This window comes from Anser brachyrhynchus (assembly GCF_964034855.1).
Source record: "Anser brachyrhynchus genome assembly, chromosome: Z".
Classification (NCBI taxonomy): domain Eukaryota; kingdom Metazoa; phylum Chordata; class Aves; order Anseriformes; family Anatidae; genus Anser; species Anser brachyrhynchus.
Window position 1 is genome coordinate 21,548,243 of NC_137697.1, and position 16,119 is coordinate 21,564,361.

The following is a 16,119-nucleotide window of genomic DNA, read 5'->3' on the forward strand; positions in this document are numbered from 1 at the left end:
CTGCAAACCAGAAAAACACTACAGCTATAAATGTATCAGCTCTGGTGGTATCAAACCCTACAGTGCTTACTTAAGCTGCCCAAAACTATTCTGTCTCAATAAGAATATGAATCTTCTCATCTGCTTTTCTGAGATGAGTGTAGAGATAATTACTACAGCTCTCTACAGATTCTCTTTGAAGTATTTTCTTTCCAGAAGTTCACTTTTAAACAATGACATACATTCCCTTCTTAATGGAAGTTACATTGCTAAGAACTTAAAGAGTTAGGGAATGTAACAATTTCAGTTACCCATGCAAAATTAGTGCCTTCAAGTCTGCGTTACACTAGACTTGTTATCCACGTGACTGCAGGCTATTAGATAATGTTGGCGTTAAATTGAAACATACAAAAAATTAAAGCCCTTACGTATTTTCACCCTACATTATGGCATAAAGACTACTTTGAAGCATTAAAAACATGAAAAGCAGATGATGAGAAAAGAGAGCACACAAACCAACAGGAGTAAATCCCTAATATTCTGAAGCCAAGAGTGGGGAAAAAAAAAAAAAGCCTGAATCTGATGTAGTAAGCTTGGTGTATACATGGCGAGCTTTTTAACACATGTAAATACACAGTGAAATTATATGGCTAACAAAACCATACATTAATGGGCATTAACTAAGGTTAGTGATTAATGTACTTTTTTTTTCAATATTAAAAAGGTGTACCTTTCAGTGCTCCTACTTTTTCTTTCTCCATCCCTTTAAAGAGAAAAACAAATTAATATACTCATTTCACCTCGAACTCTTATCTTTTCAAAAAACTCTGAGACAGCCAATCATACTTCAAAAAATAACAGCAAATGTTTATAGAAAATCTGGATGCTAACTTTTTCTGCAAATCTTGTACACTGAGTTTGATTGGGTGCAAAGGATATATATGTATATATTTTTAATAAAACAACCTACTAAAGATGTAACAAAGACATAGATCAGATGTCAGTAAAAGTTATAGCTTACAAAATCAATCTGCTCTCTCTTATCAGATGGAAACACTTAACAACAAAACTAAAAATCCTATACTGTTTCACCTTGGTATAACTGAAGTACTGCTATTAAAATCCCAAACAGACTATGCATATTGGAATATTTGTTTATCCAAGGAATTAATTTGTTTTCAACAAATTATTAATTTGTTTTCAAACAAATTATTGTTCATGCTAAAGGTGATGTGCTAATACATTTTTATTTTTTTTTTCCTCCTTCCAGTTTTAATTAAGCATCCCTTAAAAATGGTTCTGTATTTAAGGATTTCCTTAGAGCATTTTCTTTGTATGTCCTTTTATTTATGTTTTTTTCCTTCTTCAGAAATAACAAATTTGATATCCTTAGATTTTCATAAAAGCTTGTCAAAGACAATGACCATAATACAAACCACTTGCTGAGAACTCATATATTCATATGTCAAGGGATTGGTTTTTCCACATTAAAAATCACTGAAATCAAGTTATTGCTAATAAAAGTCAAACAAAGAAAACAATTTTCTTAGACCACATCATTAAAAATGCGTTTTCCTTAACAGTGATAACCTTGGCTTTTGACATGCTCCTTTTGTTATTATATTTCTTTTTTTAAAATGCAGTGGGAGATTTCTCAAACTGTACAACATCTAATAAAAAAAAAAAATATCTGTTATATTTATAGATGAAACAGGACTGAACATCTCTGCTTTGGATAAATAACTAATTTCTCTTTAGCTACTCTAGTAATTCTGAGGTTATCCTAAATGATACTGACTTGATCTCTTGATATACACTTATTCACAACTTCTCTGACAGGATTTTTGGATTTCATATTTTAGACATTCCTGTTACCCAAAGTAGCTAAACATTAAAAGCAAAATTTTATATCTTAGCCATAAGTATACCAACATTGTCTGTCAGAGACAGAAAAAAAATACAATTAAACAGGCCTAATATTCTTTTTTTTTTTTTTGGTCATAAAATGTGTCTTAAAATGTACAGTGTGCAACACACACAAGGAAACAGTTAGCAAGATGTAAACACAGGAAAGAATAAATAAAACCAAAGCATACTTTTCCAAATGTGTAGAACCCAACCCAAGGGAGATATCTAAGAAATTACGCCAAGATGCTTCTGAAAAAAGAAGAGAAAGCAGTGCCCTCTGCTGGTAAAGTTCTGAGCAAGTCACAATCCCAAGGGCTTTTAGCATCTTCTCTGTTACTTTTCCTATGCCTGGCACCTGAAAAAAAAAATCATTAAAATTGGAAACTTCCCATTTGTGTGTCCAATACCAAAAACAATTTAAATCAAACACAACTGGCCAGGTTACTTAGAAAAATATATTTCTTCAGTGAAAATCTTTCATTTAGAATATAAGGAACATAATGATAAATATGATTTCTCCTACCTTTCTAATGGGCAAATCTTTTATGAAGTCTAGCACAGCCTGTCTCTCTGGAGAAATTCTGCATTGCCCATTAGGTTTATTACGATCACTGCACATTTTTGCTAACATTGTATTCGGAGCTATTCCTTAAAAACAAAGAAATAAAAAACATTTTTAAAAAATACGAGACAAAATTTAAGTCATTCAATTTTTAAGAGCACAAGAGTAGCCTACATATTCAGCAAAGGCAAAAGAACAGTAACTAATGATAACAAGATTTGTTAAAATCCAGTAAAAAATTTTTGTAATGTGAGAACATAGATACGGTAGTTTAAACATACTTGATGCATCAGATAAAGTGTACCTACTATTTTGAGACAGTCAGGGTAACAAAACATGTACATGTCATCAGTCACAAGGGATTAAATAACAAGTGTTTTAAAAATACCACAAGTTAAATGGTTGAACAATTTTATGATGGTGATTATAGTAAGACAAAGGAAATAGGTGTAACAGTAATTATAATAAACTTCAATGTGAGGGAGATTTTTTCTTATAGTTCAGTAAAAATACTACAGTAATTTTGGCAAAATTTACCAAACTAGTCTTTTGTGGACTACCACTGCTGAAATCATTTAGAATTAAAAAATACATAAATATTTCACTGATGCTGTTTAGAAGGAATAAGGAGGTGTTGCTCCCTTCTGTTAAAGCAACTGGCCTAACAAATGAACTACGGAATTGGCTAGCAAGCAAAACAGTATTACTGTACAACAGCCCTAGTGGTCTAAAATTTTATTTGCTTCTTGTTATAATTGTCAAGATGGCAGAAGTAATTCTATTTTATTATCACTTATCAGTATTCTTCAATTAGCCTTCTAACCATTTTTGTTTTGGGGGCGTAAAATCCCTGATGCACTTGTAAAAGCTGTATCTGGTTTCTAAACAGTAACTTCTCCTCAGGAAGACGATAAGAACTTCATAAGAACAAAAATAGGAACATTTAGTAAGAACAACATTATTTTGCCACCATTCATGAAATAACACGTAGGGTATCTCATCTGCTTCCACCTATTATCCATTCCTTTACCTCTGCTTAATTTGAAATTTCCCTTGACTTCCACAACTGCTAAGAACATTCTCATTTTTATTAGGGACCTAATCCAGATTATCGTCAAAACAGTTGAGACTTACAGGTAGGTTGTCTGAAGACAAAAGACAGAAAACTCATATGGTTAAATATTAAAAAGCTACTGAATATTTTATTAACTTCAACACATGTACTTCTCCAAGAACTAGCTTTTTAATGAATTTTAATACTGTATTAAGCAAGGAACAGTGTGGGGAAACTACTAGAAGTAGCAATATGCATCTAATATTCAAACTAGCAACAATTTAGCAATTGGTTACAGATTACTCTACAACCACAAGCTTTTGAAAACAACTTATATGAGGCACTAAAACAAGTACCACCAGTGCTAAGATTAGCTCCTAAACCCACTGGTCACTTCTTCTACAGTATTTCTAATTCAAGAAAGAAGCAAAAAGAAAGTTATAACTGTTTCTATGATTAAAAAAATAGGAGTGGCTTTGATAGACATAACATTTCTTGAAAAACTTGAAAATCAGTCTTTACAGACATTCAAAGGGGGCATATTTCTATGCAACACAATACTGTGGCAATGCTTATTTCTTGTGCTTGTAATGCCCTCTGAGATGACTGTAGAAGACACAGTGGAAATACAAAGCATTATTTGTGTGTTTGAATACCTGCACTAGCAGTCAGTTGAGTTTTCTGTTCAATCCTAAAGCGAATTTCTTTCACAGCTTCCTCTGCAGAAGTTCCAAAGACAACTGAATTTTCCAGTGACTGATCTTTTTGTCCAGGGTGGTCATCCATTAGAGGAGTGTTGTCTTCAAACAGCACAGGTGAAGAAGAGAATCCATCTTCATTCAATTTGCCAGACACATTTATATCCTCTTTATCTAGGTTACACAGAAACACAAACAAATTAATCTGTCCATATACAGCATATATTTTATTGATTTCCTTCTGCTGTGGTGGAAATGCTTTGATTATCAATTTTATTTTTTCAGTTTTAAAAAAAAAATGATTATTTAGATAAAATGGTCGCATTGTGTTTTCATTTGAAGAAAGGAGAGCCACAACTGTTTTGTTCTTAATATGATTTTAACTTGGCTGAGACTGGAAGAATTGGCTAGGAGATTGGACTTCATTTCCAGAGAATCATCAAGGTTTAATGGCTTGTTGCTGCAACAGCAGAAAATCATCACAATTTTGGCTTTACTTTTGTTTCATCAAAGTGAAGTCCAGATGCTTCCTTTTTGTGGAAATAAAAATCCTTTGCACAAGTTTCTTCAATATTGTCCAAAGATATTAGGATTCTGGAATATCTGATTCTAGAACAACCAACCTGGCAAGCTTTTCAGCTGCAGTCATTGTAGAACAAAGAACGTCAGCAACCCTTTGTCTGACTCTATAAACTTTACTATTACGATTCCACATTACCCGTGTTGCATGTGCTTCAAAAGAACACAGATAACACAAGTCTGAAGAGGCACATGACTACATATAAGTGATATTTGTTTTGTAAAGACAATGCCAGTTTGTTTCTTTCTATCCTGCTAATGTTTTTCAGCAAAGTATCCTTCATTACCCTCTTAATGGCTATTTGGATCATTTTTGAATACTGATAATACAAATGCTCCAGTTTGTGCTTCGATCGACTACTTGCATGACTCCTTTTTATTATTCCCAATTGGATACACAGCTGTGGGTGTGGATCCAACTCCATCTCACAGAGCCATATGAAATCCAGCCATATTTTAAGCATTACTGTACTTCTGCAGTGCTCATTTCTTCACACATTTTTAGTCTTGTAAAATCTTGTAAATAGAGCTTACGCACGCTGTTTTTGCAAACAATTTCTCACATTTCTGATGTGCAGGACTCATAGTATTCTAGAATACACTTTGGTGAATTACAAATTAACATTAGAACAATACATTTATTTATTCTATACCTCCTTAAGTCATAAGGTCATAAGATTATTGCTACTTATTTGCAAAATTGTTATGTTCAATTGTAAAGACAAAATACAATCTAAAACATGTAATTGGGTATAATAAATCTAGTACCACTTTTCACACATATGTATTCAAGAGTTAAAAAAAAATATCACTTCTAAATCCTAATCAGCATGGCACAGGTGACTAGTACAGAAATGAACCTGTAACCTAACAAATAATGGGTAGATAGTACGTGGACAAATTACATTCAGACTTAAATACCTGTATTTTAATGGGTACAGCTTATCTGAAACATATGTTATATGCATGAACAGAGAGAGTATTTTGCATACCCTTTTCAGTAGTGCTTTCTGTGCTGAAAAAGAATCTTCTCTTATCTTCAGGCCAGTTCAGTCTTTCCTCCAAGTGCTCTGTTATATTCAGGTAGGCTTCATCTAGGCCCATAGGCATAAAATGGGGATCGTATTCAGCCAGTATTTCTCTAACCTTCATAAATGATAGAGAAAGCTTAAAAACTTGTTGATGTAAAGGCAGATTTTGACAGACAATTATTAGGTGAACAAATGTACTCTGAAACTTCAAGATGACTGATCGATATTAAAACCATTTATAGAACAAATAATTTTGTGATATAGAAAAATTATGGTACTATTTCTCTCAAGTAGCATGATATCAATAATAGGCAAGAATGGGGGGTTAGAGCATTGTATTTTACTGCAATGGTCACTAAGATGAGTGAGTAAGCTCTCAACAGACACCAGGTTCACAGTCACTGCAGTAACCACCTGAACAAAACTCCAGGGATCTAGGAAATAGGCAGAACCTCAGAATGAGCACATGAGCTGATTTACCCATCTGTGCACTGTCTGTCAGACATCAGATATATAAAAGATAAGAAAATCTACATCTTAAATTACATTCAAATGAAAGTTACAGCCAGTGGTTTAGAGCACGGGTCAGTGCCACTGGCAAAACTTTAATGCTGAATACATCCTCCAAAAAGGCAAAATATTAAATTTAACAGAATAAAATCTCTACTTTTCCGCCCTTCCTCCTTCCCCTCCAACTTTTCTTCTTCTTCTTTTTTTAAGGAGGAAAAACTGACTGCATCATGTTTTCTTTATCAGTTTTGGTCAAATTCTTAGGTATCACAACATTTGATCACATGCACCTCATCTCTCTGTAAATGATTACTGATAGGATTCACTGCTCAGCTTTTAATGACAAAATGAAATTTATTTAGTTTGCAATCCAAATCCCAAGAGAAGAGCATAAATATAAACACAAAACAACTATAATTTTTAATACTTTTATCCCCAAAGAACAAATGAAGCATGTATCATGAAATCCAAGATTATTACCAAGGTCAAATCTATTCTGAAAGAGTAATATTTTACACACTTTGGAATGGAAGTGAGAAGAATCAAATTCAACCAAAATTAGTCAGTAGCTTACTTCAATTTATGTAAAGAAATTGAGGCTTCGTAAAAGTAAATATATAATTACATCTTGGCATAATTTTATTGAAGTGAAGGAACTTGTAACATGCATGAATTTAAGATCTACAAAATATTTTTCTTTTCTTTCCCTTTTTTGTTTAAACATGATTTTTTTTGTATGCTAAGTATTTCTTCTGGTTCTAAGTAAAGCTACTTGTATTCAACCAAGATGTAACTTCTTTCTTCCCTAATTGTTTGCACTTTATTTCAAGTTCCTTCTTTTAGAACAAATGAATCTGCATCTTGAACTCAAAAATGCTCTTGGCCTCCCTCTTCAGTAATTAGCATTCTAAATGATGATTATATATTATATGTAATTATTACCTCTATGTTGCTTATGTACATGCAGCTTCCTAATAATTAGATTACACGCCATGATTTTGAAATTTTAAGAATAACAGGTCTCAACTGGTATCACTAGCTCATTACACGGTTTTGAAGATTACTATCTTTATCACTACTGATTTCATTAAAACTGCAGCAGGGGTGGACATAATGAAAAACATCTCCTGTCCTGAAAGCACCCATGTTTTGTTTAACTTATGTTCGAATACATGTCACTGAAGAATTTAACATTTAAACCAACATTTAATTTAACACTTAAACTAAACATTCTGTCTGTCTGTTCTGTTAAACTACTCCTTTTTATGCTATCTAAACTGGTAAAGTCTAGAACAAAGTACATTCATATTTGGTTAGTGTTTTCATTTTCCAGACTTACCTCTTTACTCACTTTGCCATATTTTTCAAAGTTTAATGGTACTATAGTTAGATGTGGACACAGCTTTTTAGCAATAAATCCAGGCATGGCTGCACGTACACCAAATCTCCTAGCGTGATAGTTTGAAGTAGACTTAGGAGAGAAGAAGTAAGTTCAGTGCACAGTTATCAAGTTTTCTCACTTAAGTTTAGTGTTAAATAATCAAGTTCTAATCATGTAACTCCACACAAAAAAGACTGACAAGGGTGAGAATTAATACAGATTTTTCCCCTTTGTCTGCTTACATCCTTTAAAATTTTATCAGTACACTTTCTACCAAAAAATAAAATCCAGCTTACATGGCATAAGAACAGACAGTTGCTCTACTATTTGTTATTTCTTTCCACAGTCATAACATTTCTCTTTATAACAGTGTCACTATATGATGCTATTATTGCATGTTATTATGCTTGAGATTCATGCAAGTGATTTCTGTATTAGCTTAACATTTGGCCTTACCAACATACTCATTGATCCCACTGCAATAGGCTTTTCCTTCAGCTCTGGATTGTCTCTCATTTCCACAGCTGCATAGAAGGCATCCATATCAATGTGTACAATAGTACAGCTAAGGTTACGGCTCTGTTCCAGTTCTATCACAAGTCTGTCCACCTGAACAAAATAAGCCAGTAATTAAAAAACTATTAATCTTGCAGAAGTGTAACAGGACAGATGATTCTAAAGACTTTAAAAAAAAAAAGTTGTTTCTGGTGACACTTGCTCTCAGACAGAATACTGGTATAGCAAATGGTACAAAAAACAACAAAACAACTCACATGAAAAAATACGCCACCTGATTCAGACAGAAACTTGGTAAGACCCATTGAAGATGCAGCTTTTGCTACTGTGATGCAGGTTGTTAAAAAGAAAAACACAAAACACCTGAAAATATGTAGATGGAATGTGAATTTCCAGCACCTAACTGATGCTACACACTTCAGAAAATTGGCTCAGACATGAAGAAAAGACCAGTAACTCAAAGAGCAGAACCACCTATCTTGTCTCGTTAAAAAAAAAAAAGGTCTTAAACAAGTTCATGTACTGGTAATAAAGTTAATTAGTTCATAAAATTCCCCAGCACTTGTTACAGAAATATATATAAGGCTGGATTGTTAGCAAAATTGCAAAGCGACTTTTGAAGAAAAGATCATACATAGAAAATAGTTAGAAAATACTGCCTTTCTCTCAAAGAGTTAAAGACAAATCTCCTATTAGTAGACTGCGAGCTTGATCAGTTCCATGGGGTTCTGAATCAGGAGCATACAGATCTCTCAACAAAAACAAACTTATTGTGCTTCTTAATTTATTTGCATTCTTTTACTAACAATCTTGTAGATCTTGTGTTTGTTTCTGAAATCTATGTTTCTTTTGACTATGAATGAGGTACAAAGAAAGCACTGCTAGAAACTATGTGTGCATTACTTAAATCAGTAGGCCTTTAATTTTCTGTTAAGATCATAGAATCATAGGGACCCACAAGGATCATCCAGTCCAACTCCTGAGTCCCCAAAGGGCCACCCAAAAAATCAGACCACATGTCTGAGAGCGTTGTCGAAATGCTTCTGGAACTCCATCAGGCTCGGTGCTGTGACCACTGCCCTGGGGAGCCTGTCCCAGTGCCCGACCACCCTCTGGGTGCAGCACCTTTCCCTAACACCCAGCCTGACCCTCCCCTGTCCCAGCTCCATGCCGTTCTCTCGGGTCCTGTCGCTGTCCCCAGAGAGCAAAGCTCAGCGCCTGCCCCTCCGCTCCCCTCGCGAGGGTGATGTAGACCACAATCCTCCCCTCAGTCTCCCCTTCTCTGAGCTGAACAATCTGAAGTGACATGAGCCGCTCCTCATTTGTCTTCCCCTCTATACCCTTCACCATCCTCATAGCTCTCCTTTGGACACTCTAACAGTTTTATGTCCTTCTGGCATTGTGTCACACAGTGCTCACAGTGAGGCCGCACAGCACAGAGCAGAGCAGGACAATCCCTTCCCCCGACCAGCTGGCAGTGCTGGGCCTGATGCACCCCAGGGTAGGGTTGGCCCTCCTGGCTGCCAGGGCACACTGCTGGCTCGTGCTCAGCTTGCTCTCGACCAGAACCCCCAAATCCCTTTCTGTGGGGCTGCTCTCCAGCCTCTCGTCCTTCATCTGTACATATAACCAGGGTTACCCCTTCCCAGCTGCAGAATCTGACATTTGCTCTTTTTAAACTTCATATTGGTGGCAATTGCCCAGCTGTCTAATTTGTTCAGATCTCTCTGCAAGGCCTCACCACTCTCAACGGATTCAACAGCTCCATCCCATTTGGTATCATTCATGAACTTGCTCAAAAAACCTTCAAGTCCTTTATCCAAATAGTTTATGAAAACACTGAAGAGGACTGGTCCTAAAATGGAGCCCTGGAGAACCTCACTAGTGACACATTGCGAGCCTGATGTAACCCCATTTACAAGACCCCTCTGGGCCTGACTGTCAGCCAGTTGTTCACACATCTTATTATGCTTTTTGTTAGCACCACACATAGTTCTCAGCAAAAGAGAAAGAATCAAAAAAAGAGAACAAAGTGCTATCTGTGATTATCCAGCCACACTAATGACTATGCTAACCTCTATTTACACAAACAAAAGGTTGCTGCTGTTAGCAATGTGTTTCAGGCATACCAGAGCTCAAGAAACACCCATTGCAAAACGGGACAGAAGTAAAAGGACACTCACTCACATTCACGGCACTAAGGTACCATTGCAGAAATGTCTCTGGCTCAACTGCAATGAGTTTACGATCTGAAAAAAAATACTTATGTGCAATTTGCACAGTTACTTGAAGAGTTACCTTCTTATTTCTTGGCAGAGCAGCTTAATTAAAAAACAAAAACCACCTAATCTAAAATCTCACCTTTGAAGCTGAAGACATTGAACACAGACAGGCAACTATGTATGTCCCAATTAAATTACCTGAAAAAGTCTTTTCTTTGGTTTGCTCCAAATTCATTTGAGCAGTGAATTGGGGCCTCAGATTAGGCTGTTACATGTAGAAGAGTACACCGTGCTCCCTGAGGCTGAGCAAACTGGTTTAGAAAGATTAAGGGCCCAAGTGGAAAGTGTTGCTGGCAAGCCATTCAAATAACAAAAAAAGCCAGCTACTCACATGATACATATGGAAGAAGAAGTTTCTTCCATTCTTCTTTCACTTAAATCCTTCTGAACAAAGTTGATTTTCTTTACATTACAAATTCATCAAGAGTTCAAGTCACACTGTCATCATGGAAAGCATCCTTTTGTTTTTAAATTATATTTTACAAAGCATTTTCAGGCTATTCGTAAATTCAAGTTGCTTAATTACTTTAATGAAGCAGTTTACTGTCAATCATTATTCTAGCTACTTAATTTCTGTATTTCAATTTATCATATTTATAACAAACTTTTTTGCTTTTACTCCCCCAGTGTATTCCTAACATGATACTTACTCATCAGATACTGTATCAGTCTAAAGAATGAATGAAAATTACACTAAACAGAAATATGAAAATATAACTTCAGTAATAGTGACTGATTAAAATAATATGCCAAAACAAAAGATACCTAGACTTACTCAGAGAATCCTATGCAAATCTCTCTTTAGTAGGGCAAAAAAAAAAAGTTATGAAAAGCTCTTAGAGGCAAGGTAGAGAAGTTTTTTAAAGTTGCTTTTAATTTTCCTTTGAAGGTAAAAAGGGACAACATTTTTTAATTAATATTTTTTTTATTTTCTAGATCAAAAAAACACTAAAATGTATGACCGGTATGTATAAGTTTAATTTTGCCTATAGCTACTTGTATACAATTTAGAGTAACCTCTCATTCTTTATCTTATGCAAAATACAAGTTTTCTATTGTAATTTGCTTTATCAAAGAAAAATATAAACGGATTATTCAAAATCTTTTATATCTGTAAAAGCATCTGACAAGATGAAGAGATAACAAATAATGATACTACTTTTTTTAAAAAAATAACGATTGTATGATACTATATGGTATATTATTTCCCTTGTGAGAGAAGGGCATTTACTAGCAAAACTTCAAACTATTGCTTGGCACACATAGACTCTAGTGGTGAGAAAGACAATATTACATTGCAGATTCTATATTTCATTTATGCTATTGTTTCCCTACGTAACCTGGATTTTCTCCAAAAAATCTAGTATGTGGGAACTTTTTTGTTGGTTTACTTTTACATCACAGCACTTGCATTGACTGCCAGCTTAGGAAGCCATATCTCAATCTCTAACCAACCTACAAACACAACTTGACCTGAAGATGAAAACTTGCAGCACTCATGTTTGCAGACAACTTTGTAATTCCAGAGTATCTCCCACTTATAAACCGTAAGAGAACAAATCCTCTCACACTATATCAGGAGGTAGTACTGAAACAAAGAGTTGTTAAGAAAGTGATAGAAAATGATAATAAAGAAAAAGTTGATAATGAGAGCCAAGTATATCCATACCTGAAAGACCTAAAGAAGGTGATTAAATAATACCCAGCACATATTAAGGAATCCATATAGGACAAAGACGACTTGAGACATGGTGGAGATAACAGCCTGGGGAAGATTTACTGGAGGTTAACTGATGGGAAATGGTGGAGGCATTGAGGAACCCACACAAAGAGATAAAGACTGGCTGAAATAGGAGACTGAGGACTTCATCACAGACCCTGGGGGTATAGACAGAAACTACTTCAGAACTACTACAGAAGGACAACTGATATTTATCTGGGGATGTGGGACAAAAAAAAAAAGATTTAGGATAGAAAAAAATTAAAGAAAGTACAGAAGAGAGCAAAAAGGTCAGAAACTGTGATAAAGAAATTAGGGTAATAACAATCACGGACCAGAACTTATTTGCATACAGGGGATGGAACAAATATCCAAGATTTCCAGATTTTTTACAACTTGGTTGTCAAAGATCTGAAATTAGCCATCAGAAAAGCATGCCTCTCATCACCCTCTAATAACAGTCCTCAAGCACTATGGCAGCTAACTTAATAGTTATTCAATTAGGAAAAAAAGAAGACTGTTATTTGAGCAAGTGGCAAAGATTTCGAATATGGGGTTTGAAACGCAGGTTTTAGTAAGAACCACATGAGGTATTTTCTCTCTTTAAACTTCTTTTTGCTTTCATATGAAGCAATTTTCATACAAATCATTAAATGAAAACAATATTAATTTTGCAAGATCAAAGAATCAAGTTCAGAAAGACAAAGGTAGTCAAAGCAATTCAAATATGTTGACTTTCACTATATGCACTACATATTCTTTAATTATATACCTATATACTAATTTTATAAGACCCATGTAATTCATTTTATAAGAAATCCTGTCTTCTGTAGAATAAAAGATTCTGTTGGAAAGAAGGATGGAAGTGGAAGTATGTTTTCATGCTTCATAATTTAATAGTTTTCATAATTAAATGACTCAAATGCTACCCCAGAAAACTAACAGTAATGACTAGCAGAGACATAACTGAACCATGCTAAAAACTAACAAAAATAGTTGAGGCATACAGGTTTATAACAAATTTTTTTCAGAGGGACTCTGTACTTGCAAGCTTTTCTGGGCTCAAATTTGAGAAACTGGCATCTAATTTAGCAATGTGATCTTCAAAATATACAGTGAACAAATAAAAAGATTGTACAACAAAGATCAGGACCTGTAGTCATCACAATGGCTTTCAAAATTAATGGGTGTGATTAATTTATTTTTGTGCCCTCAGGTCTTCATCTGCAAATCAAAAATATCATTCTACTTTGCTTGAGTATTGCAAGAGCAATTTAAAGAGTGTACAACATAGAAAAGCCTACAAGGAAGTCGGTAATTCTTCATTTAAAGATGGATTAGACTAGTGTATAACAAATAAGGTTTGGGGCCACCCATTGAACAATGAGGACAACAGTAAATAATGAGTAACTGCTCACTCAGTGAACACTGCACTTTTCACTAAATGAAACAGGAAATTTTTCCTGTTAGGGAAAAATAGCATGCAATCATGTAATTAAAGACTGAATCACAGTGCAAATGAAAAAAGAACCAAATTAAGCCTCTACAAGTAACTTTAATTTTGTTGTGTCTAAGAATGTATAGCGTGCAACCTGGTGTTTCAGTTTTCTTTAAACAATATTTCACCCACAGTAATATTTACGATACTATTCTCACAGATTCACAGATTCACAGATTTTTCTAGGTTGGAAGAGACCTCAAGATCATCGAGTCCAACCTCCGACCTAACACTAAGTACTCCACTAAACCATATCCCTAAGCTCTACATCTAAACGTCTTTTAAAGACCTCCAGGGATGGTGACTCCACCACCTCCCTGGGCAGCCCGTTCCAATGCTTAATAACCCTTTCGGTAAAGAAGTTCTTCCTAACATCCAACCTAAAACTCCCCTGTCGCAACTTTAGCCCATTCCCCCTCGTCCTGTCACCAGGCACGTGGGAGAATAGACCAACCCCCACCTCTCTACAGCCTCCTTTCAGGTAACTGTAGAGAGCGATGAGGTCGCCCCTGAGCCTCCTCTTCTCCAGGCTGAACAAGCCCAGCTCCCTCAGCCGCTCCTCGTAAGACTTGTTCTCCAGACCCCTCACAAGCTTGGTCGCCCTTCTCTGGACTCGCTCGAGCACGTCCATGTCCTTCCTGTAGCGAGGGGCCCAAAACTGAACACAGTACTCGAGGTGCGGCCTCACCAGAGCCGAGTACAGGGGCACAATCACTTCCCTCGACCTGCTGGCCACACTGCTTCTTATACAGGCCAGGATGCCGTTGGCCTTCTTGGCCACCTGGGCACACTGCTGGCTCATATTCAGCCGACTATCCACCAATACTCCCAGGTCCTTCTCGGCCAGGCAGCTTTCCAGCCACTCATCTCCCAGCCTGTAGCTCTGCTTGGGGTTGTTGCAGCCCAGGTGCAGGACCCGGCACTTGGCCTTGTTGAACTTCATGCAGTTGACCTCAGCCCATGATTATCCCTATCATTAGCATGTGAGCCCTATCATTAGCATGTGAGAAGAGAAATAGTTCCTTCATCTTTCTAATTCAGGACACCTCTATTTCTTGTAACTGCTTGCCATTATTATTTTTTATTTATTCATTTTACTAATTAGCATAGATAAGGAATAAATTAATCCAGAATAGTTGACAGCTCTGATCACTTTCATTCCATTGCAGGTCATTTAACACAAAAATACATGTTCTAAGAACAGAAAGTAGACAACACTTCTATGATACTTATTAACAAAGTATTTAATGAATCTTCCATAAACCATAATGACATCCCTTTAAACTGTACAGATTTAGAAGAACAGGAATTACTTTTCTTCATTCTATTCAAATAAAAACATTTTAGTTAGGTTTTAGAACCTATTTAATCTTCTTCCAGCAAATTTTTATTAAGCTTACATCCTCAAGACACTGCAATTTTTTGTTTGCATGACTAACATCAAAACAGCAGCCAGTGTTGTGCTTATCAACAGAATTTACTGCAGTAAATTAAAACACACCAAAATGTTTATTTGCTGTTTTCTCCAAAAAAGGTCTTTACAAGATTAGTACCTGCAACTGTGCTTTCAAGAGCTGTTGTTGTGTAATTTTCTCTTTTAGCTGCATCATTTTTTGAATTCGTTGGTTAACTTGTTGATCTTTTTTAAGTTCGTTTTCATAAAATCTGGAACCCTTGAAGAAAATTGCAAAAACAGTAAGGTTTTTTTTTTTTGTCTTTTCCTCCAACAACATTTGATCTTTAGATACAGAAAACATGAGACACAGTAATGCATGCTTTGGATTTTCATATAACACAAGAAACCAGTGGTACTTTAAATATCTCTCCTCACATGACACAAATATAACATTCATCCTTCTCAGACCCATTCTAACTATGAGACAATTTAGAGAACTTGCTATGTTTACAAAAAAAACAAACCAACTTGTTCTAAAACCTAATAAAATAAAATTTCCAACACAGTAGAGATAAATGACAAACTATTATTTACAATACCCTCAAAATAAGGAATATAAAGCTCAAAAAAAATTGCTCTAAGCATTTTGTCAAACTTCCACACTGTTGAATCTACATGGAAATAATGGCATTATAAGTAAAGTCCACTTCTAATGGTGGGTATTTAACTAACCATTTGACCTTGAAAGGCATTGCAGAATTAGAAGCTATTTAGAAGAGGATGATGAAAAGCAAATAGGCATAAAATTCCTCGCTCTTAAGTATGTAATTGCACTTCAAGAAAAGGGATGAATAAGAGGAGATGTAATGAAAACATACAAAGAAGACAACAATGTAGAGATTGTATGTTGTGACATCCCTGTTCCCAACTCACAACAAATGAAAAAAGCCCTACAATGAAATGGAAAAGTGGAAAACTCATAACCAGGAAATAAAATATTTTTCT

The 16,119-nt window shown here is 35.4% G+C and overlaps 1 protein-coding gene across 3 annotated transcripts in view; it reads right to left on the reverse strand.

The window, feature by feature from the left end:
• Window positions 1-16,119, reverse strand: part of POLK (DNA polymerase kappa) — a 36,439-nt gene that overhangs the window by 7,852 nt on the left and 12,468 nt on the right. For all 3 annotated transcript variants that reach the window (XM_080573600.1, XM_080573599.1, XM_080573601.1), the window contains exons 4-11: window positions 15,272-15,391; window positions 8,159-8,311; window positions 7,661-7,792; window positions 5,773-5,926; window positions 4,160-4,375; window positions 2,411-2,535; window positions 2,076-2,242; window positions 710-742 (exon numbers count right to left, since the gene is read on the reverse strand). In XM_080573600.1, the coding sequence (XP_080429726.1) occupies window positions 710-742; window positions 2,076-2,242; window positions 2,411-2,535; window positions 4,160-4,375; window positions 5,773-5,926; window positions 7,661-7,792; window positions 8,159-8,311; window positions 15,272-15,391 (1,100 nt within the window). The remainder of the gene's footprint in view (window positions 1-709; window positions 743-2,075; window positions 2,243-2,410; window positions 2,536-4,159; window positions 4,376-5,772; window positions 5,927-7,660; window positions 7,793-8,158; window positions 8,312-15,271; window positions 15,392-16,119) is intronic.